At 43.4% G+C, this 21803-nt stretch overlaps 1 protein-coding gene across 5 annotated transcripts in view; it reads left to right on the plus strand.

The window, feature by feature from the left end:
- The window catches only part of LOC141111973 (uncharacterized), a 144875-nt gene that overhangs the window by 50806 nt on the left and 72266 nt on the right, over positions 1 to 21803 (plus strand). For 3 of the 5 annotated variants that reach the window (XM_073604222.1, XM_073604220.1, XM_073604221.1), the window contains 5 exons: positions 453 to 753; positions 2520 to 2629; positions 2855 to 2972; positions 8835 to 8926; positions 10776 to 10926. In XM_073604222.1, the coding sequence (XP_073460323.1) occupies positions 453 to 753; positions 2520 to 2629; positions 2855 to 2972; positions 8835 to 8926; positions 10776 to 10926 (772 nt within the window). The remainder of the gene's footprint in view (positions 1 to 452; positions 754 to 2519; positions 2630 to 2854; positions 2973 to 8834; positions 8927 to 10775; positions 10927 to 21803) is intronic. The other 2 variants (XM_073604223.1, XM_073604225.1) reach the window with 1 other exon arrangement.

A 21803-nucleotide genomic window follows, 5' to 3' on the forward strand; every position in this document is an offset into this window, starting at 1 on the left:
TTCAACCTAAGATAGTTGGCCTTGGAATGTGCACCATCAATGAGATTAAACAGATGCTCCCGCTGCTGTCCTTGGCATTGAGGAGGTAGAGACCTGGGAGAGGTGCTGCTCTCGTGTACATGGTTGGATTGAGATGGGGCTTGGGTAAGTATTGTGGGGGCTGGGGTGGGTGGGGGAATTTGTACACACAGAAGATTTTTTACCTTCATGCATTTAATGCACAAAGGTAAAAAAAAACCTTGAGCCTTTACAACCACTTTGACATTTTTAAATATTCCTTATAAGATAGCTAATCTTCTTTCTGAGTTCTGGTCCATATCTAATTAGCCCACCCGTGTTTAGTTTATTTCCTTTGTGCTTTCATAGTGTCATGATTTTAACCTAAGATAGCTGGCTTTTGAATGTGCACCATCAATGATTTTAAACAGTAGATGACTCCTTTGATATTGTAGGAAATGAATGAAAGATGCAGACGTCTGCTGTCAGAAAAAGAGAACCTCCAGTCTAAACTGGATGCAGAAAAGCACATAATGAGAGCTCAGCTCAAGGACATGATGGAGAGACATGAGACAGAAACGCGTACGCTGAATGACCACCACAGTAAGACACTGCTAGATATCCAGGAAAAGCACGAAGTGGAAATAAAGGAGAAATTCCAGACTATCCAACAACTTCAGGAACAAATGCAAGGCCTGGTGAGCCCAGGAACTGGATCCCATGAGACGGCAGATAAGGAAATGATCAAGTTACAAGGTAATGAATTTCTTACATGATCAATATTTGTTATCTGTAGGAACTATTTAAATTATAACTAAAGACATTTTTTTTTAAATTTTGTATAGAGTGGAGAGGGATTGTAACATCTCTCCAGGTTTTTATTGCTTTCTGTGACCCCATAAGAGAGATTCCCCCTCTCTCTATTTGTCCGCTGACAGAGCTTTCATCTTCACCCGATCTTCCTTTTGGGTTTGCAGACTCCGGCTGTCTGACTGGCTGAGCTGCGCTGACGTCACTCCCTCGCATGTGCACAGGAGTCACTGTTTACGACACAGACCTCTGAAGGAACGGCATAGTATGCCGTTCCTTCAGAGTGCATGTGCCGGCTGAGTGCAACACTGGCTGCTGCTCAGTTGAGTGTCTCCTAAAACAGTGCACGTTTAGGAGATATTCAATTTACCTATAGGTTATCTTTATTACAATATAAAAAATATGTAAGTTGCGCTAATCAATCATTTTAAACCAATAAAAATGATTCAAATTGATTTGAAAACCATCCACAAGTGATGTGATATATAATCCTGATGTCATTCCACACCGTCCACCACATAGTGATTGTTAAAACATCAGTGCCTCCACCAGCAGCTGAATGGCTCGCTTACCAGCTCCAATTGATCCCTCACTACAAGGGTTCATATGCGCCTATGGCTTTAGCCCAGCCAAGGCCTTTATCTGGGTCCGGATGGTCTCCTGTACAGGATTACCCCTTAGCACCGTATTAGATAAAAGGATTTCTGCAGAAGGCTTTTTTTTTTTTCTCTCTTGGCACCAACGTTCCAGCACCTCCTGGAATCACTGAAATTACTTTACTACCACTTTAAAAGAGAAGTATGGATTTTGTACATTCTTGCTTCTGAATTCTTTATCTTGTGGCCCTGCCTGTCTGTGTTTAACATTCCAGAACTGGAACTGAAGAGTCCTTATAAAGGCTTCAACAAAGATGCTTGATGCTTGCTGAAAGCTTTGCAGAAGCCTGTGTGATTAGGCCTAACATAACACACTTTTCACGGCATAAAGGTGGTTATTAAAATACGTACTTTAGTTCCTACATTTAGGTTGTAACTGCACATTCACAATGAATTAGAAGACCTCTTCTAAATCACCAAGTGAGGCACCTGCAACGAAGGACATATATTTAGATTTTAGAGAAACAATTTGTGATGCTTCTACTACCTGCTTTTCTATGACCACCTCTAGAGGGTAATATAGAATCCACTCTGACAGAGGTTGTAAGGCTCCATTCACATTTGGCATTTTGTGATCTCTGTCAGAATCTCTGCGATTCTGCCTGCAATCTCAAATCACATTGCAATCGCAAGACGCATGTTTCGGTGCCATTGATTTTCAGTGGCACCTAAAATGCAAAGCTTAAGCAGGGGACCCCAGAAGAGGAGATTTGGAGATGCTCTGCAATACCATTTAACAGGTAAGTATAAAACGTTTGTTTTAATTTAAAAATAAAAAGTAGCTCTACAATCAATTTAAGCTGACTAAGTGGCTATCTCCTGGGATAAGGCTATAAAGTAAATAGCAGGATGTACACACACAGCTAGGGGGGGCAACAGGCCATGTTGCTGGATATGGGATTTATCTTCTGGAAAGGTAATCCATATTATTGGCATATTTTTCTGCAGGCTGCAGGGGCAAGTACCAATCTATAGTTTATAATGAAAATGCTGCATTCTTAAACTGCTAACCTACTAAAAACTCAACTTTCTTTTTCTTTTCTTTTTTTGTTTCAGAGAAAGTAAAGTTGAAGACTGAAGAGGCAAGTAAATCAGAGGCTAAATTCCTTAAAATGAAGGCATGGTCAAAGTCCAGAATCAGGCAACTGGAAGAAGAACTAAAAATTGTACAAGTACCCCTATCATTTGCCCTGTTTTGAGCTGTTCTCTTCTGCCTGATTCTTTCATCTGGTAGAATCTGTATATTTGGATTCTCCAGTAATATCGCTGTCCCTCTATTCATCCAACATTCACTCTTGTACAGCAGTATATCCTATATAGTTTACTCTGTGTTCAAAAACCAAGTTTTTTTTTATCCTTATTATAACTGTTAACTCTTATTTTGTTTGTAGACTGAAGCAAAGAACCAGGAGTTGTCGCAGTTGAGCGCTCAGGTTGCAGAGCTGGAAGAAGATAAGAGAGATTTGGAGATGAAGCTTCAATCTGTGGCTGACTTGCAGGCATTCAATGGTAAATATGTGAATCTGGAAGAGTGTGTGTTTGTTTTTTGTTTTTTTGTGTGTTTTTTTACAAGTTTGTTCAGTTTTAAATCTATTGGGTATCCCTAACTGCAAAACCCTAGGCCGAACAAAGATTTTGACACCTTGTAGTATTGCCACTTGTCTTGTTGCATTTACTATGGTATACAAAAAAAAAAACGTTATAGTGGGGGCAGTAGAAGTTTGTTACGGCTGATGGAACGTCTGGAAACTCAAGCACAGAGTTCTTCCTGGTGTCCGAAAGGCATAAACTATTTGGTGGTTTAATTTTCCAATTAGTACTTTGACAGTGCAGGGCAAACTAAAAAAGCTCCAACCTCTGATTCTTAAAGTGGAGTTCCACCCACATTTCACATTTTGCGCCTCCACCTTTGTGATAACTGTACCATTTGTGATTGGACGCTGTTAGGGCAAAGGCCTCTCTAAAGTAAAATATAAAGGTAGCAAAGGTGCATATGTACCATCATCCAGAAATCAATATCAAAAAGGCGGTTGGAAGCCTGATCCCCAGTCAGGCGACGAAGAATGGGGCATATTGGACTATTACGGTACAGTAATTAAGGGTAACCATAAGAGCAAGTAACAACAGTAATAAAAATTATAATTCATTTATTGATGCAACGGACAGGACATGGTAATACAAGAACATTTAATAAAAGTACAGGCATATCACCAATGGATTCGATAGTATACAGTACAGCACAAAATCTCAGATATCATATTCCTCGACTAGTTTCGCGGACACAATCCGCTTCATCAGGAGGTTATCTGGAGATAAGTTTTTCTGACTAAACAGTCTGAACCTGACAATTAAAAATATACAAGATTTATAAAGATACATTATCATACAATTATTATTCCAGCATCAAATTATACAAATAGGTAATGAAAATAGGGGAGGGGGAGGGGGGAGAGAGCGAATCTGCTTACCCAGGTCCCAGCAGACCCCAGGCGCAAGGCCCCAACACCAACGAATGATCTCCCACGGCAGCCTGGGGGAGCTAACAAGATAACAGGATAGTAAGGATAAGTGTATATCGGAATTAAGGTAACCCAGGTTGCCATATACAAAAGGAGGTGATATATCAATTGGTGAGTATAGAGAGGGGGTGATGACAAGGGGGGTTGAGTGAAATTGTGAAGGATATCAATAATTGAAAGCGTATTATGTAAGGCATAAAAGATTACAGGGTGACCAACCAAATAGGAAAAGGCAGTGGTAAACGAGGCATAAAGTGTTATATGGGTGGAAGGGTAAACAAAAGAGGAAATGGGGCCGTGGAAAGAGAGGGGAGTGGAGGTGGAGAGGGGGATAGGGGAGTGGGGAGGAAGGGTAGTAGGGGATGGAAGGGAGTAGGGGGGGGAGGGAGGGGGAAGGGAAGGAAAGAGGAAGAGGGGGGAAAGGAAAGGAGGCGGGGGAAAAAGAATGAAAGGGTGGAGGGGGATGGGGAGAGAAAGGGGGAAAAAAGAGAAGGGGGGGGGAAAGAGGGGGAGGGAAGGCAGAGGGTGGGATAGAAGGTAAGAGGGGAGGGGGGAGGGGAGAGTGAGGAGGGGGGGGATGCAACAATGTGAACATATGGGTGAATAGGGGGCAAAAAATACCTGATAATAGTCAAAGCATGGAAGGGTTCCCGAAGGGGACACCCTGCCAGGGACTGGTTCCATAATAAGGTAAAAAAGAGGGTAATAATGAGGACTGCAAGCAATGGGCAACCACAAACCAGGGCATGTAAACCTAAGCCTAGGCCAGCTGCAAGGTAAAATACAGTAGTTTAGAGATACATGATGTTAGTGCCCAGGGGTATGGGACTTAGGTAGAAGGGTGGGTGGGTACTTACCATAAACTTGTACCAGGCTGGTTGAGGTAAAGGCACCCAAGAGCAGCAGACCGAACCGTCCGGTTAGCAGGCATAGCCCGCTATAAATAGCTCCCAACCCTGCGACGCTGCGCCGCACGTCAATGGGACGCCAGCGCATGACGTCACAGGGTCAGAGGTTCCACACGGCGCGCGCGCGAAGAGATCGCGCGCGCACGCATGCGCACCGGCCGCAAGGCCAAGGGGACACCGTCCCAGCCAAGGCCGGTGCAAGAGGAGGGGGCGGTCCCGTGTAGGAGGCCGATCCCTCCACCAGGGACCTCACCAGGCCGCCGCGGGAGAACACAGGGGGAGGGGCCCGCGCCGGCACTAGAAGCCAGGACCAGGACTGGGGAAGCAGAGGTCTCAGTAGAACAAATTGTGAAAACAATAATATGGGGTTGATAAAGCATAATAGAAGTAGAAACAAAATTGGAAAAAACTGAAAGGCTTTATTCAGGTGAACTAGGGATGGTAATACCCTAGATACCGGTGCAGTAATCCCACAGAGACATAAACCCATAACACCTAATTGCATGATATGCATATAAGTTAAGGAGGGCCAAAGACAATGCCACATGATTGGGTAAAAACATGTGGATAGAGGGCGGGTAGCCAGGGTAAGGGTGTCTGGCCGACCTATTGGGCATCTGTCTCGGAGGGTTGCATCGGGGCTAAAAATTAGCCATAAAGTAATATCAAGGGGTAAAATTGCGTATGCTAGAGGCCCCCCCAACAACACACAAAATTGTGTGTCAGTGGGGGTTGATTAAAATTGAGGGGTGGAACAGATGGGGTCCGCATGGTGGGGGGCATTGGTGGCCCTTCCACTAAGACAGCCTACCCAGGTGTCCCACTCGACAAAAAAAACGGGTGTGTTATCCACCCAATGTATACAATTAGGGCAAAGGCCTCTCTAAAGTAAAATATAAAGGTAGCAAAGGTGCATATGTACCATCATCCAGAAATCAATATCAAAAAGGCGGTTGGAAGCCTGATCCCCAGTCAGGCGACCAAGAATGGGGCATATTGGACTATTACGGTACAGTAATTAAGGGTAACCATAAGAGCAAGTAACAACAGTAATAAAAATTATAATTCATTTATTGATGCAACGGACAGGACATGGTAATACAAGAACATTTAATAAAAGTACAGGCATATCACCAATGGATTCGATAGTATACAGTACAGCACAAAATCTCAGATATCATATTCCTCGACTAGTTTCGCGGACACAATCCGCTTCATCAGGAGGTTATCTGGAGATAAGTTTTTCTGACTAAACAGTCTGAACCTGACAATTAAAAATATACAAGATTTATAAAGATACATTAACATACAATTATTATTCCAGCATCAAATTATACAAATAGGTAATGAAAATAGGGGAGGGGGAGGGGGGAGAGAGCGAATCTGCTTACCCAGGTCCCAGCAGACCCCAGGCGCAAGGCCCCAACACCAACGAATGATCTCCCACGGCAGCCTGGGGGAGCTAACAAGATAACAGGATAGTAAGGATAAGTGTATATCGGAATTAAGGTAACCCAGGTTGCCATATACAAAAGGAGGTGATATATCAATTGGTGAGTATAGAGAGGGGGTGATGACAAGGGGGGTTGAGTGAAATTGTGAAGGATATCAATAATTGAAAGCGTATTATGTAAGGCAAAAAGGTTACAGGGTGACCAACCAAATAGGAAAAGGCAGTGGTAAACGAGGCATAAAGTGTTATATGGGTGGAAGGGTAAACAAAAGAGGAAATGGGGCCGTGGAAAGAGAGGGGAGTGGAGGTGGAGAGGGGGATAGGGGAGTGGGGAGGAAGGGTAGTAGGGGATGGAAGGGAGTAGGGGGGGGAGGGAGGGGGAAGGGAAGGAAAGAGGAAGAGGGGGGAAAGGAAAGGAGGCGGGGGAAAAAGAATGAAAGGGTGGAGGGGGATGGGGAGAGAAAGGGGGAAAAAAAGAGAAGGGGGGGGGGAAAGAGGGGGAGGGAAGGCAGAGGGTGGGATAGAAGGTAAGAGGGGAGGGGGGAGGGGAGAGTGAGGAGGGGGGGGATGCAACAATGTGAACATATGGGTGAATAGGGGGCAAAAAGTACCTGATAATAGTCAAAGCATGGAAGGGTTCCCGAAGGGGACACCCTGCCAGGGACTGGTTCCATAATAAGGTAAAAAAGAGGGTAATAATGAGGACTGCAAGCAATGGGCAACCACAAACCAGGGCATGTAAACCTAAGCCTAGGCCAGCTGCAAGGTAAAATACAGTAGTTTAGAGATACATGATGTTAGTGCCCAGGGGTATGGGACTTAGGTAGAAGGGTGGGTGGGTACTTACCATAAACTTGTACCAGGCTGGTTGAGGTAAAGGCACCCAAGAGCAGCAGACCGAACCGTCCGGTTAGCAGGCATAGCCCGCTATAAATAGCTCCCAACCCTGTGACGCTGCGCCGCACGTCAATGGGACGCCAGCGCATGACGTCACAGGGTCAGAGGTTCCACACGGCGCGCGCGCGAAGAGATCGCGCGCGCACGCATGCGCACCGGCCGCAAGGCCAAGGGGACACCGTCCCAGCCAAGGCCGGTGCAAGAGGAGGGGGCGGTCCCGTGTAGGAGGCCGATCCCTCCACCAGGGACCTCACCAGGCCGCCGCGGGAGAACACAGGGGGAGGGGCCCGCGCCGGCACTAGAAGCCAGGACCAGGACTGGGGAAGCAGAGGTCTCAGTAGAACAAATTGTGAAAACAATAATATGGGGTTGATAAAGCATAATAGAAGTAGAAACAAAATTGGAAAAAACTGAAAGGCTTTATTCAGGTGAACTAGGGATGGTAATACCCTAGATACCGGTGCAGTAATCCCACAGAGACATAAACCCATAACACCTAATTGCATGATATGCATATAAGTTAAGGAGGGCCAAAGACAATGCCACATGATTGGGTAAAAACATGTGGATAGAGGGCGGGTAGCCAGGGTAAGGGTGTCTGGCCGACCTATTGGGCATCTGTCTCGGAGGGTTGCATCGGGGCTAAAAATTAGCCATAAAGTAATATCAAGGGGTAAAATTGCGTATGCTAGAGGCCCCCCCAACAACACACAAAATTGTGTGTCAGTGGGGGTTGATTAAAATTGAGGGGTGGAACAGATGGGGTCCGCATGGTGGGGGGCATTGGTGGCCCTTCCACTAAGACAGCCTACCCAGGTGTCCCACTCGACAAAAAAAAAAAAAAAAAAAAAAAAAAAAAAAAAAAATTTTGGACGCTGTAATCTATGTACCTTATTTTGAAGGTAAAAGCTCGGCTTCCGCTGTACCTTGCCGCAGTGAGGTACGTCATTTCCGCCTGCGCGTTGGCTCCTGGGATATGAGTGTTCTCAATCCCAGGAGTCAATAGGCAGCCTCTGCTTTTATGTGCTATTTCCAAAGCCACGCTTTGTACGCAGAGCACATGAGATCGGGAGGTGCATGCTGGGTAGCAAGCAGCGCCGTATCCCAGAAGGAGGAACGAGTGGGTCTTCAGATGCCCACACTGAAGATGGAACTGCGTTTCTCTGGGGACAGCTGACTGTTTTTTTTTTTTTTAAAAGGGATGATAAAAACGTACATTTATTACTAGTACCATTATGTATAGGATTAGTCGCAAGTATCACGTGGGTGTTATTTAAAAAAAAAAAAAAAAAGCTGGAAGTCTACTTTAAATCTTGCATAGAATGAACCCCCTCCCCCCAGCTAAGTGACCAAATCCCCAATTATCCGCACTGTAACATGGGAGGAATAGTCATTTCTTTTCAAAGCACTGGGCATCTCTTTCCCTCAGTAGCCAAAAAGAACATAAGGGGAGCGAATGGAAAAAGTATTGAGTCACATTAAGCTTTGAAAATGTGATGTATCCAGTAACTTGAAGCTCTTGCTTGCTGTGTAATATACCTGTACTTGAAAAATCAGGCCTTCTTTGATTTTAGTTCTTTTTGCAATCCATTAGAGCAACTCCTGGCCAAACTTGTACTTTATGAAGAACAGCAAAGAAAACTGCAGGCCGACCTGGAGCAAGTTACAAAGAGAGCAGATTCCCAGGTAAACCTCTTCTATGTCATACTGTATTTGACTTTTTATTTACTTATTTACTGTGCCTCGCAAAATTGGGCTAAATTAGCAGGCATTTATAATGGATTGAGGAAAATCTTGAAATATGCATGATTACTTTTTGTTGTTATTGTCTGCATATTTCACACAGACATGTAGAATATAAAAAAATAAATAAAAAATTAGGGCACTTTGTCAGCACTATTGTTGATGTAGGGTTGCAGAGGCTCTACACATCAGCTCACTCCTTCAGTCTCCTCACACATTACTTATTTAGTAACAGACATATTAGATTGGATGTCACATCACTTCCTCAAACTCCATCCAAAACCGAGCTCATACTTTTTTCCTCCCCCTGTGCCCCTTCACCTTAGCTCTTTAGCTATGATTAAGCACCTTTTGGTGTGAAATGTGTTAGCTATACGTGTTGGTACATGTGTACTTAGATGCCTTGGACCTCTGTTTTTTTTTTAATGAAATAAAAGGTGAATGTATGCGGTTGTCCAGCATATTTTTGTTTCTATGCCACTGTTGAAACCAGAGCCAACACCCATCTCAACTCAGAGACAGCTGATCCGAGGAGAGGTAATTGTTTTAGAGCGGTAATCTTTTGTTTTTGCCCCTTCCCCTAACTTCTCCATCAAAATCAGCCGCTCAACTATCAACCCGTCCATGCGCACCAAGGTTCTAGATGTAATACTGGACTCTGAACTATCCTTTCTGCCCCATATCCAATCACTGTCCAAAGCTTGCTGCCTCAACCTCTGCAACATTTCCAAAATACGCCCCTTCCTAACCAATGTCACCACAAAGCTCTTAATTCACTCCCTGGTCATCTCCCGCCTGGACTACTGCAACTCCCTTCTCATTGGTTTACCTTTACATAGTCTATCCCCCCCTCAGTCCATCATGAATGCTGCTGCCAGAATCATCCACCTTACCAACTGCTCAGTGTCTGCTACCCCTCTACTAATCCCTCCACTTGCTTCCACTCACACCTTCAACAAATTTACCACTCAACAAATAAAATTCAAGATACAAACAACTTACAAAGCCATCCACAACTCTGCCCCCAGCTACATCACAAACCTTGTCTCCAAATACCAACCAAATTGTTCTTTGAGCAGACCTCCTGCTCTCTAGTTCCCTTGTCCTCTACTCCCATGCTCGCCTCCAAGACTTTTCCAGTGTCTCTCCCATCCTCTGGAACTCCCTACCCCAATCTGTCCAACTGTCTCCCACTGTGTCCACTTTCAGACAGTCCCTGAAAACTCAACTCTTCAGAGAGGCCTACCCAGCCTCCACCTAACAATTGGAACTTCAGTCATTTTTTTCAACTTTCCATCTATTAAATCTTCTGCCCTTGTTGTTTCAACTTTGGATGGTAAAACATTTTTTTTCCGCCAGTAAATACCTTATACAGCCCACTTCCTGTTTCTTGTCTGGTCATTAGCCTAAGCTTATGACATCATGCACAGCTCTCTCTCCCTCTTGTGAGAGTTTGCCAGGAAGGGAGGAGGGATGAGTCGTAAGAGGGCCAATGAGAACTGGTGGTGTGCCTCTGTGTGTTTGTGTAAATCCAGGAAGTGAACAGACAGCAGCTTCAGCTGCCCACAGTTAAAATGGTTGCAGCCAGACTCAGTGGAGGGAGATTTCTGCAGAATATTTGGCAAGTACAGAATCCACAGAATCTGCATATAAAATAATATGCAAAGTGGTTGGAGGGAAGCTTCAGACTGACTGGTTTCAGAACAGGGACTGGGAATTTAAATCTATTGGTCAGCATAACAGTGACATGGAGTTGTGTTACACCATCAGCATACTTTTGTTACGGTTGCAGACCAGCGAGTCAGGCAGCGTTGATGAGATGCAGCACCAGCTCCTGGAATGGCATGAGATGAGCTCAGAGAGTGACATAACACCGGAGCAGGAGCGGGAAGAGACGTCTGCTATGGCTCTTAGGATGGCACAGATAGAAGAGGAGCGAGAAGGTAAATTCTCCTATTTCCAACTCATGATAAAATGTCACTGTTCAGTTACATGTGTCTGGATGTGGGCCATATACTGTCCATTATCTTTCACTGAGCTCATTTCCTAAGTGCTGGGTATCACTTTCTCACAGCTGTAGAGAACAGACAGAGGCTTGCCTTTACTAGCGTCCCATCGATCAGTTCGCAGAGCAGTGTTGGTTAATAGGCAGCGGTTTTTCCTTTAAGAAATTAAATAATCATCCTAGAATTTAGCAGTTGAGTTTTATCCAAGTGGAAAGATATGCCCGTGTAATGTGATCATGCATTATCAAGATCTTTAAAAAAAAAAAAAAAAACTAAGCTTATTCTGTAGTCATAACATGCATGGACTGTCTGAGCACCCTGTAATATCTATGGGTTACTTTAGTGTGTATGTCTGGGCAAAATAAAAAGCACCTGTTAAAACCTGCCTAAAATCCGGGGACCTCCAAACGTCCCATAGTAAGTTTATAACTCTACCTCTACTGTGTTGAAATAGCAACAGGGTTGTCAGCCCTGTCCAATTCTCGTCTGCTGGATTTCAGGACACCCTCCCTCCCTTCTTCTCTTCATGGTGTGTTCTGTAGTCCAGCGAGAGAGAACTGGCTGACATCGCTGCCTGGGATTTTGGTGCAGCAGAATTAGCATTGTCAACTCACTACAGGAAGATAGGAGATTTCTGGCAGGTATTTTTTTTTTCTTCCATTGAGGGTCACAGGAAGTCTCAAAGAATAAGTTCATCTTAAGGGTTAGGCTGAAACATATTCCAGCTCTTGCCCCTTTGCCCCCTGATCCCCTTCTCCTGGGATGTTCCTTTCATTGTCTTAATGTTGTTTGGGCTTTCAGAGTCTCTGGGCTTCTTTCAGCTTATTGTCGTCCCAGTTAGACCCTGAGAGGGTGCATCAGCTTCCCATTGCACCATATATCGATAGCTTCCTCCAAGCTTATAGTCTCAAGGATTGAGTTCCATCCTTTCCTGTCAAGATGCACACTACTAGATCTGTGAGTGCTTCTTGGGCTTTTCTAGATTAGGAAACTGTTTCTCAAATTTTCAAGTTTGCCATGTGTTCTCAAAGTTCTACCAGGTTGATGTTTCAGGCTGGGTTCACACTAGGTTCCCCGCATCCAATTCGCAATAGCAGGAGATTGTGACCGGCTCTCTATGAAGCCGGTTCACACATATCCGCAGCGGCTCCGATGTGATTTGCGCAGGAACGCTGTGTGTCTTTGTTCCGTTTCAGGTCCGAATTCAGCCAAAAATTCGGGCTGAAATCGGACCTGAAACGGTGAAAGAAGACACACTGGACCCCTGCTGTGAGCCGCTGTGTGCTCATATGTGAACCCAGCCTCAACCTCATCTCATAGCTTTGAGCATTAGGTCCTTCAGACCGCTGTTTAAGCTACAGGCAGTCCCTAGTTCTGTTGCTTTTTTTATGGGCCTGTTAGGGTTTGTTTGCTGTGTTCCCCATACCAATCCTTTGGACTGCTTTTTGATTTATGCTTTCCTGTGCCTCCAAGTGGACGAGAAAAAAAAAAAAAGATTTTTGTATTCATCATAAAACAAATTTTATAACGTCCATTGAGGCACACAGGTCTCTCCATTCTATGATCCTGTTATTGGTACTTTTAAGCATGAAACTGCCGCTCCCCATAGCCGGTCCTAATATGGATGTATACATGTGAAATCCTCAGTCAATGCCGCTCCATTTTTTTTTTCATATCTTCCTTTTTTATTTTTTTCATTTTTTTACACACCCAATTTTCACTCATACACGCACTGTTTATTTTTCACACATTTCATTCATGCACATTCATTTGCACTCTCAAAATTCATTGCATTTCAAAATATTTCTTATTTTGTTTAATTTTTTTTCACTTTGTAGTCTTTATCTTCTCTGCTTTTTTTCATCCACTCAGGAGGTAGCTTCACTTTATTTCTCACACCTTATCAACATATCTCTCATTGCAATCACATGCACATGTGTCACACTTACATTCATCACGGCCGATGATGCGTAAATTATATTATCCTGCTCTCACTCCCTACCCCTATGATTAAGCCCGGATGGATGAGGCGAAAAATGTCAGGGGGGCGTGGTCTGAAGGGAGCGGCACTGACTCAGGCTTTCTATCAGTGGCGGCTGGTGCTCTATAATATTTTTTTTGGGGGGGGGGGGGGGCGCAAAAACAACACCAGCCCCACATTTACCCCATCTAGCAGCTTTGGCTCCTACCTGCGTCTCCTCCTCGGTGACTTAACCCTGCGTCTCCGCACCACGAGCCCACACTTTTTTAAAGCCAGTTAAAGCCTCAGGCTCTAATCATGTGCTTAAAAAAAAACAAAACATTGAAATACATGCATGTAGATTAGGGGCCGGATGCATGGGTAGGGGAGCTGCACCCCTAATGGACGGGCCACCACTGCTTTCCACAATAAGGAGGGGCTGCTCACTGGATGAGTTTTTCTTATGTTTGCATCCTTGCTATCCTGAGTGCCGATGGAGCTCTACAGCCTGAAGCGGCACCACCAACTTCTTATGACCTAATGTTCTTGATACTGCTTTGCTGCAAAACTGAGGCACGCTGGTAGTAGAAGGGTTTATACCCAGGTTTGGCCTGCATTTTTTTAATTTGCCAGTGTCTAGGCCTTCTGTAGGCAGCAGTATAACGCAGAGGTTTAAGACTTGCTGTGTTCCCAAAGGACTCCAAGAAAAGGATTTTACAGTAAGCACAAAAATCCTACTTATGTACTTTTAAAAGAGACAAAGCATAGGAAAGTGTATGGGTGTTGCAGAGTTGTACCGAATGTGTGTTTTTTTTTTTTTTTTTTGCCCAGACATTCAATATGAAAAATATATTGGACCCATAGAAAAGGTGCTGCACGACTGTGGTATTATTATTATATTATTATTATGTGGATTTTTATACTGGCCAAAATTGTCACTTTTTAAAAGAGTGTAAGAACTCCAAGGTGTTCAAGTGGAATAGTCTCTTTAAACCTCAAATATGAACAAAGCATACCCCTCTATAGTGTGCACTTGTCTCAATCTAGAGCACTAAGTGTCATTTCAGTCTGCTGCCTCATTCCTCTGTTATCAGCACAAGTTACAAGTTTTCATGGCACCAAGATAAAAATGGTGACAGGGGAGGGATTTCCAGCTGATTGAGAGCATCAGCTCTGTTCCTGTGTACAGTGTGGAGGGGGGGGGGGGTGTCCCTCCCTTCCCTCCAATCAACTCTCAGAGCTCTCCTCATTGAGCTCTGCAGTGTGTAATTTCAGCTTTCCTACCCTCTTTTTTTTTTTAGATTTCCCAGACTAGCTTATAAATTCAGCACTTTGGATGTAGAGAAGACTGGAGATAAACAATTACAACTTATCTTGCAAGATTTATTTAGTCTCTGTCCCTTCACTGGGGATATATAAGGGTTTACAACCACTTTAAATCTCCTTAGTTCCCGTGGCTCTCGCTGGTTCCTCTTGCTGACCTTCAAGAAACTGTTGATTCCTGTAATGATTTGGAGGTCAGCAGCTTGAACAATTAAGTGCAGCTTGGGACCCAGAAACCAGTTACTTCCGGGAAGCGTCCATATTTCAGCAGACTTCAGAAGGCCATTCCACTTGAACAAAGTTTAGAGGGTGCAGACAGCAGGAAAGGAAAGATATGTTTTGGTCAGTATAAAAATTAAGGATGAGCTCAGGTGTGTTCGCAAACAGCATGTGCAGAGCCCGCCAGGAAGTTGGCACTGCACAGCGCTAATCGCAGGCAGTGAGACATTTCCCAATCTCTGCAGCCGCACATCGGGACAATGTCTCACTGCTTGTGATTAGTGCTCCGCAGTGCCGACTTCCTGGTGGGCTCTGCATGTGCTGTTTGCGAACACGCCGGAGCTCATCCTTAATAAGAATCATGAAGATGTGGGATCAACACAATGGTAGGAGAGGTTCGGAGCAGCTTCCTGCTTTTTTCATTGCAGCTTTCCTTTATATAGGAGAAGGTCATTTTATTTCAGTTCGGCAGATAAATGTGCAGCAGCCTTAGTCCAAATGGAGGATTTTCAGGGTTGTTTATGTATAGCACTTATTTTATGATCATACTCACCTAATTTCTGTCTAAAATTGTATTTTTATCTTAATGCAAAAATCAACATAACTGTGGTGCTGGGGCTTTAACACGTAGTGCTAGTTCTCTAATGCATCCTATTTCTAGGTCTGCCTTCACTAAATCACTGTAGAATACCAAGGTCTGCTTCATAAGAGGCCCTGTCACCTTTAAGATATTAGTCAATTAATCAGTCTGATGCTCGTCATTTAATTTTCATTCATATATATATATATATATATATATATATATATCCAAATTGTTGGCTTAAAATCTAACCCACAGAGCCTCTTGGGAACAAGCCTTCTACGTGCCTCCTTTATCCCCCTTAGCAAAGCCATTTTGTAAAATCATCGCCTGCCTGGCATTGTTTAATGCAGAGTGAACGCAGAGGCTGAGCAGTAGCCTACAGCTTGCGCTACACAGAAAATTTTTAGTAGCTTGAGCTTGCTGCTAAATCACTAGGAATAGCAATTACTAAATGGACGTGCATCTTACTCCAAAGGAAGCTTTTTGTTCCGAGTAGCATATAATAGCTGTTTTTGTCTTATTGTGCTACTTTATGCAAATAACATACCATCTGAGACCCAGTCTGTATATATAGTATAGGCAACTTACTGATTTGACAAGATCCACATGCAGAATCAGCTCACTAAGAAGACTTGGCATTACAAGGTTTTATTTTTGGGTTTTTCTTGTTATTTCTTGTTATTCTTTATCCAAGTCTAGCTCTGCTGGGGTGGATATCAAAGCAGAAGCATAGCGGGGCTGGGAGTGTACAGCCGTGGCCAAAAGTTTTGAGAATGACACAAATTTTAAAGCGGTTGTATACCCTATTTTTTTAACTTTTACCTACAGGTAAAATCAATATCTCCTAAACCTGTATGGTTTAGAAGATATTTACTTTGCATGCAGGTGCTAAAGTCAGCGGCGCATGCGCTGTGAAGGCCCAGCTGATGCTGCCGGACCGTGCCGGGAAAAAGACTCCCGTGCGCAACCCACTCACAGCGCCGGAGCCGCGATACCCGGAAGAAACGCTGAAGAAACATGTTGGTTCCCTTGGCGTGGACCACGATCAGATGTTGAGGCCTTGTAAGGTGAGTATTTCATAATGAGCTAGTATGCGCTCCATACTAGCTCATTATACCTTTGCCTTGCAGGTTTTTTTGTTTAAAAAAAAAAGTGCGGGTATACAACCGCTTTAATTTTTATAAAGTCTGCTGCTTCAGTGTTTTTGGATCTTTTTGTCAGATGTTACTATGGTATACTGAAGTATAACTACAAGCATTTCATAAGTGTCAAAGGCTTTTATTGACAATTATATTAAGTTTATGCAAAGTCAATATTTGCAGTGTTGACCCTTCTTTTTCAAGACTTCTGCAATTCACCCTGGCATGCTGTCAATCAACTTCTGGACTGTATCCTGACTGATGGCAGCCCATTCTTGTATAATCAATGCTTGAAGTTTGTCAGAATCTGTGGGTTTTTTTTTTTTGTTCAGCCGCCTCTTGAGGATTGACCACAAGTTCTCAATGGGATTAAGGTCTAGGGAGTTATCTGGCCATGGACCCAAAATTTGGATGTTTTGTTTCCCAAGCCACGTCTTATGGCAAGGTGCTCCATCATGCTGGAAAAGGCATTTTTCCTCACCAAACTGTTCTTGGATGGTTGGGAGAAGTTGCTCTCGGAGGATGTTTTTGTACCATTCTTTATTCATGGCTGTGTTCTTAGGCAAAATTGTGAGTGAGCCCACTCCCTTGGCTGAGAAGCAACCCCATACACGAATGGTCTCAGGGTGCTTTACTGTTGGCATGACACAGGACTGATGGTAGCGCTCACCTTTTCTTCTCTGGAGAAGGTTTTTTCCAGATTCCCCAAACAATCGGAAAGGGGATTCATCAGAGAAAATTACTTTACCCCAATCCTCAGCTGTCCAATCCCTGTACCTTTTGCAGAATATCAGTCTGTCCCTGGTGTTTTTCCTGGAGAGAAGTGGCTGCTTTGCTACCCTTCTTGACGCCAGGCCATCCTCCAGAAGTCTTCGCCTCACTGTGTGTACAGATGCACTCACACCTGCCTGCTGTCATTCCTGAGCTAACTCTGCACTGGTGGTGCCCTGATCCCACAGCTGAATCAACTGTAGTCCTGGAGCTTGCTGGACTTTCTTGGGCGCCCTGAAGCCTTCTTCAGAAATGCAGTGGAAATGTTTATGAGATTTTCATGGCAAAGAGGGACTTTGCAGTTAATTCCAATTTATCCGATCACTCCTTATAACATTCTGGCGTATATGAAAATTGCCATCATAAAAACTGAGGCAGCAGACTTTGTAAAAATTAATATTTGTGTCATTCTCAAAACTTTTGGTCACAGCTGTATAGCTCAGCTCTAAGCTTAACTAATGTCATACAGGAATGGGGGGGGGAGGTAAGATCAATCATGTGTGATTGATCGATACAGGTTGTTACTGCATGCTATGTTAGTAGCTTACACCATAAGGAGCCATTGGTTCCATCAGCCCGTGATATAACTACCAGCAAGTGGTTCAGTCTCTAAGTAACTAGAGATTTACACCAGTCAGCCATAACGTTATCACCACTGGCAGGTTGAGTGAATAACATTTATTACAATGGCAGCTGAAATTCAGTGGGATATAGTAGGCAGCAAGTAAACATGTTGTCCCTGAAGTCGATGTTTTAAAAGCAGAAAAAAATGGGCATCATAGTTTGTTGTGTATGGGGCTGTGGGTACAATAGGACACAACCTGACAGCACTTTTAAAGCAGAACTCCAGCCAAAAATAATAGGATAAAAACAAAAAGCCCATTAAAAAAAAAATGAAATCAACTGTGGCTGTAATGTTCACCTTTGATCCTGCAGTATTTTTTCTGCCACTTGATGTCCTCAGTCACAAAACCAGCAAAGTTCAACCCGGGAACCTCTGATTCCAGTTTGTCCTGGAACCACCCCCAGCTTGTGACTGGACAGTAAAAGGAGAAGCAGCACAGTTATGCACTTGTCTCTCTAGCACTGTTTTCCCCTTCCATGAGCATGCTGCTTGTGAGCATGTTACCTAATTGGCTCTTTGTGCTGCTTCTTCCTCGCACTCCAGCCCAGCTATACATACTGTATAATGATTAATGATTACAGAGCCACATTCACTTGTGTCTTTTAAATCTGCCATTCCTTACTCTCTTACTCTATTAAAAATGAAAATAAACGTTGGCTTTAGACATACCTTTTAGTGTTTTAGAAGATGGCTTTCTGAGGTGGATTGAGGTAATTTTAGTAAGAAGATCGTTGTATTGCAGTGGCACGTAGGATGCATGTCCCAAAATTGTAGATAAAAATCCATAGCTGAAAGTTTGGACAGTTTTCTATGGAAAGAGGCTTCAGATTTAGAAACTTGTATCACATTGATGAGTATGATATTTTAAAATGGACAGGTTATCTCTTGAGAATTCCACCTTTATCACACTTAGTAGAATCCACAGTAGTATATCAATAACTAATATATAAATCTTGTTGGTATAGCTGTTCGAACCAAGCATGTTTCCCATTTCTTTTCTTTTTTTGTTTTGTTTCACCATTAAATGAGCCCAAACGCTCAGCATTGCTCCACTCCATCCTTCTACCCCACACTGTGATTTGGTCAGCCACCGAGAACATAGTTTCCCATCAGTTTTGTGCATGCAGGTTCCTTCTCATCAAGCTGGCTGGTGCTGTACTGCTGATGCGTTCCCCTTAGAGCTTTATCTGGAGTGGGAAACAGCCAGCAGTGCAGAGCTGGCCACAGCACACAAGTCGTCTGCTTTTTTTTTTTTTTTTTTTTACCTTTCTGTTTAACATCCTAACCAGTTCTTTGTCCTCCGTTTATGATTCTGTCTAACTTCTAGTTTTTCCAACTCATCCCTGTCTTGTCTGCTTGGTATGAATCGATTGTGCTTGCAGGGGAGTATAAATTCATGCAGTGTGATTCTCTAACAAAAGAGTCTGTCGATGAAATTAAATTTTGAATCTGGTGTATTGCCCTGAAACCTTGATGTACGACTTTATTTTATAATTTGTGGCATCTGATCCGGCACTTGTGAAACTAAGGAGGCCATGCACAACAATTCTGTTGGAGAACCACTTTTAAGTCTGCATCCATTTTTAAAAGCAGAAGCGAGATCTGTGCAGCCGCTGAGTTCAGCTATAATTTAAAGGAAGACATTTTTGATTCAACTCAGGACCAGCTGTCTGCAGGTACATGTGGCGGCAGTTTTGTTCCCTGATTTGGTATCAATACAATTATTCTGCTATTACAAACTGAATTGATGTTTGTCATATTGTATCAGTACATTTATAGATGTCTCACCTAAGCCTACTGGACACCTACGTGTAAACACTGTATATTAAAGGCTAGTCCAAATTTCATACCATGTTATATTTTACACCCATATTTAGGGTGTAACCTGGTGCCAAGTAACCTTGCCCCCTCTTATAGAGCCTGGGGTTTCTTCTCCACAGCAGCTGCTCTCACTTTGAATTTTGCCCAGCTTGTGCATTGGTCTGCTTGCACAGCTGTGTTATTCATTCACAGAGATCTGTGAACGAATAAACTACAAATCCCATCTGCCACCTCACCAGAGAGACTTGTAGTTATCATTGAAACACAAATGTAGTGATCACACTCATAGTCCACTGACACTTCCTCCAGCTCCATAACCAAAAGTATGGACACTGAGCTGGAGGAAAAGTCTGCAGGAGTCTGTCCATTGCTTTGTTCTCAGTCTTAGAGCCAGCGGGATACAGATGCAGCATCGGACCAATGCTGCATCCACCTAGGTAAGTCTAATTCTTAAAAAAAAATACTTTTTAAGTTGTAAGTGTATCTATGGGCAAAAACAAAAATTGCATTTATAATGCAGACTGTCAAAAGCATTAACACAGCTGTTTTTATTTTTTCAGAGTCCTATTTGTAACAGTGTTATTGCCTGTTAATTCTGCCAGTAGATCCAAAAAAAAAAAAAGAGTCTGATTGTACTAAAGTCGATCAATCTATCAACTTCTGTACAACCAGCCTGCCCATAGACGGCTTGAAATTTAGCTGGTTCCTATTGACCTGGCCGAATTGTAATCCATCTGTGGCTGGCTTAAAGTGGTTGTAAGCCCTCTCATATACCCAGTGAAGTGAATAGCTTCAGGTGATACACAGAGATAAAACAAATGCTCCTGCACAGGTTTTACTTGTTTATCTGCAGTCTTCTAATTCTCTATAACCCTTTCCAAAGGGCAGATTTGTGATAAAATCCTTCTGCATCCATGATGAGCAGAGAGGAGGGATGGGGGAGCTGCAGTTGGTTTGTAAGAGCTGATTGGAGGAAAGGGACATCCCGCCTCCACGCACAGCACAGGAACGAAGGAACATACAGAGCTGTGTTCTGAATAGACAAGCTGTGCGCTGAGCTCTCCTCCCTGTCACAAATTGATCTTGTGTTGGAGGAACGAGGCACCAGAGAGAAACGACACTTAGAGCTTTGGAGATAGACAAGTAAACAGCACGGATATATGTGCTTTGTTCAGGTTTACAACCACATTAAAGGATAAGTTCACCTTTCCTTTAAAAAAAAATAAAATATATGCACATCTTTTTGCAAGTAAAAAAAATGTGCATTTATTACTTTTTTACACTGGAGCCTGTAAAGCATTGCACCAGCAATCAGCAGATTGGGGGTGCAATGCCAGGATCCTTCAGACTCTCGGTACACTGTCTGCCCATACATCCGATACAGGCAGGTAGTTACTGAATTGCAGGAGGAATCGACGAACTACAAGGACACTCGCCAGCGCCCTCTCAGTTTATTAAGAACGACAAGCCGTCGGCCTTGGTGGCCGATGGTACTTGTAGTTTATTTATTCACAGAACTCTGAATGAATGATGTGGCCGTGTGGACAGAGCCCCACAAAACTGCACTGTTTTTAAATTGTGACAGTAGGTGCAGAGAGGGGATCTCCCACCCACTGTCACAGGGAGGGGGGCATAGGGGGCAGAAGAGGCAGGAGCTGGAATATTGTTGCATGTTCCACCCTAAATACGGGTTGAACATGTAACATGTTCCAAAGGTGAACTTTAGTCTTTAACTCCATGTCTACTGCCACTATTTTTTTTTTTCAACTATTATTCTGATTGACTGAGATGAAGAGCGTGATGTCATCCATATTTTGGGCTGTCCCCAGAATAGGAATGGTGGGGAAATCTTCCAATGGGGACACTAGTGCTGGTGACAACCAGGGATTCCCTCACTTTGGAGGGATTTCCTCTCACTTTTCCTTTTTGGCTATGGGACAGGAAATGAAGGAAAATCTCCCCAAAAGGACACAGATGGCAAAAGAAAAACTGACAGGGGTTATAACCCTCCCTTACTTTTTTTTCCTAAAAAATTTGCAAAACTGACACGTTTCTGCATCACAATCGTAATATGATTGGGTGGGGGGGGGGTGTATTTGCAAGATAGATTTAGATAGACACTGTTCTAATGGGGCTTGAACTAAGCAAAACACATCTCGCTTCTGTTTCAGTAATTTGTTTCCCCCAAGCTTTGCATGATAAATATTACTCACCAGATTAATATTTTTTCAGATCACAAAACAGATGGGAATGTACTTTCTACCATTGTAGAATTTTTTTTCTCCAACAAAATTCACTTTTCACTGCTAATGTGTGACTTTAAAATGATCTATAGTTATTTCCATCACAAAAAAGTCAAATTGTTATCGAGTA

This window comes from Aquarana catesbeiana, linkage group LG11 (assembly GCF_042186555.1).
Source record: "Aquarana catesbeiana isolate 2022-GZ linkage group LG11, ASM4218655v1, whole genome shotgun sequence".
Classification (NCBI taxonomy): domain Eukaryota; kingdom Metazoa; phylum Chordata; class Amphibia; order Anura; family Ranidae; genus Aquarana; species Aquarana catesbeiana.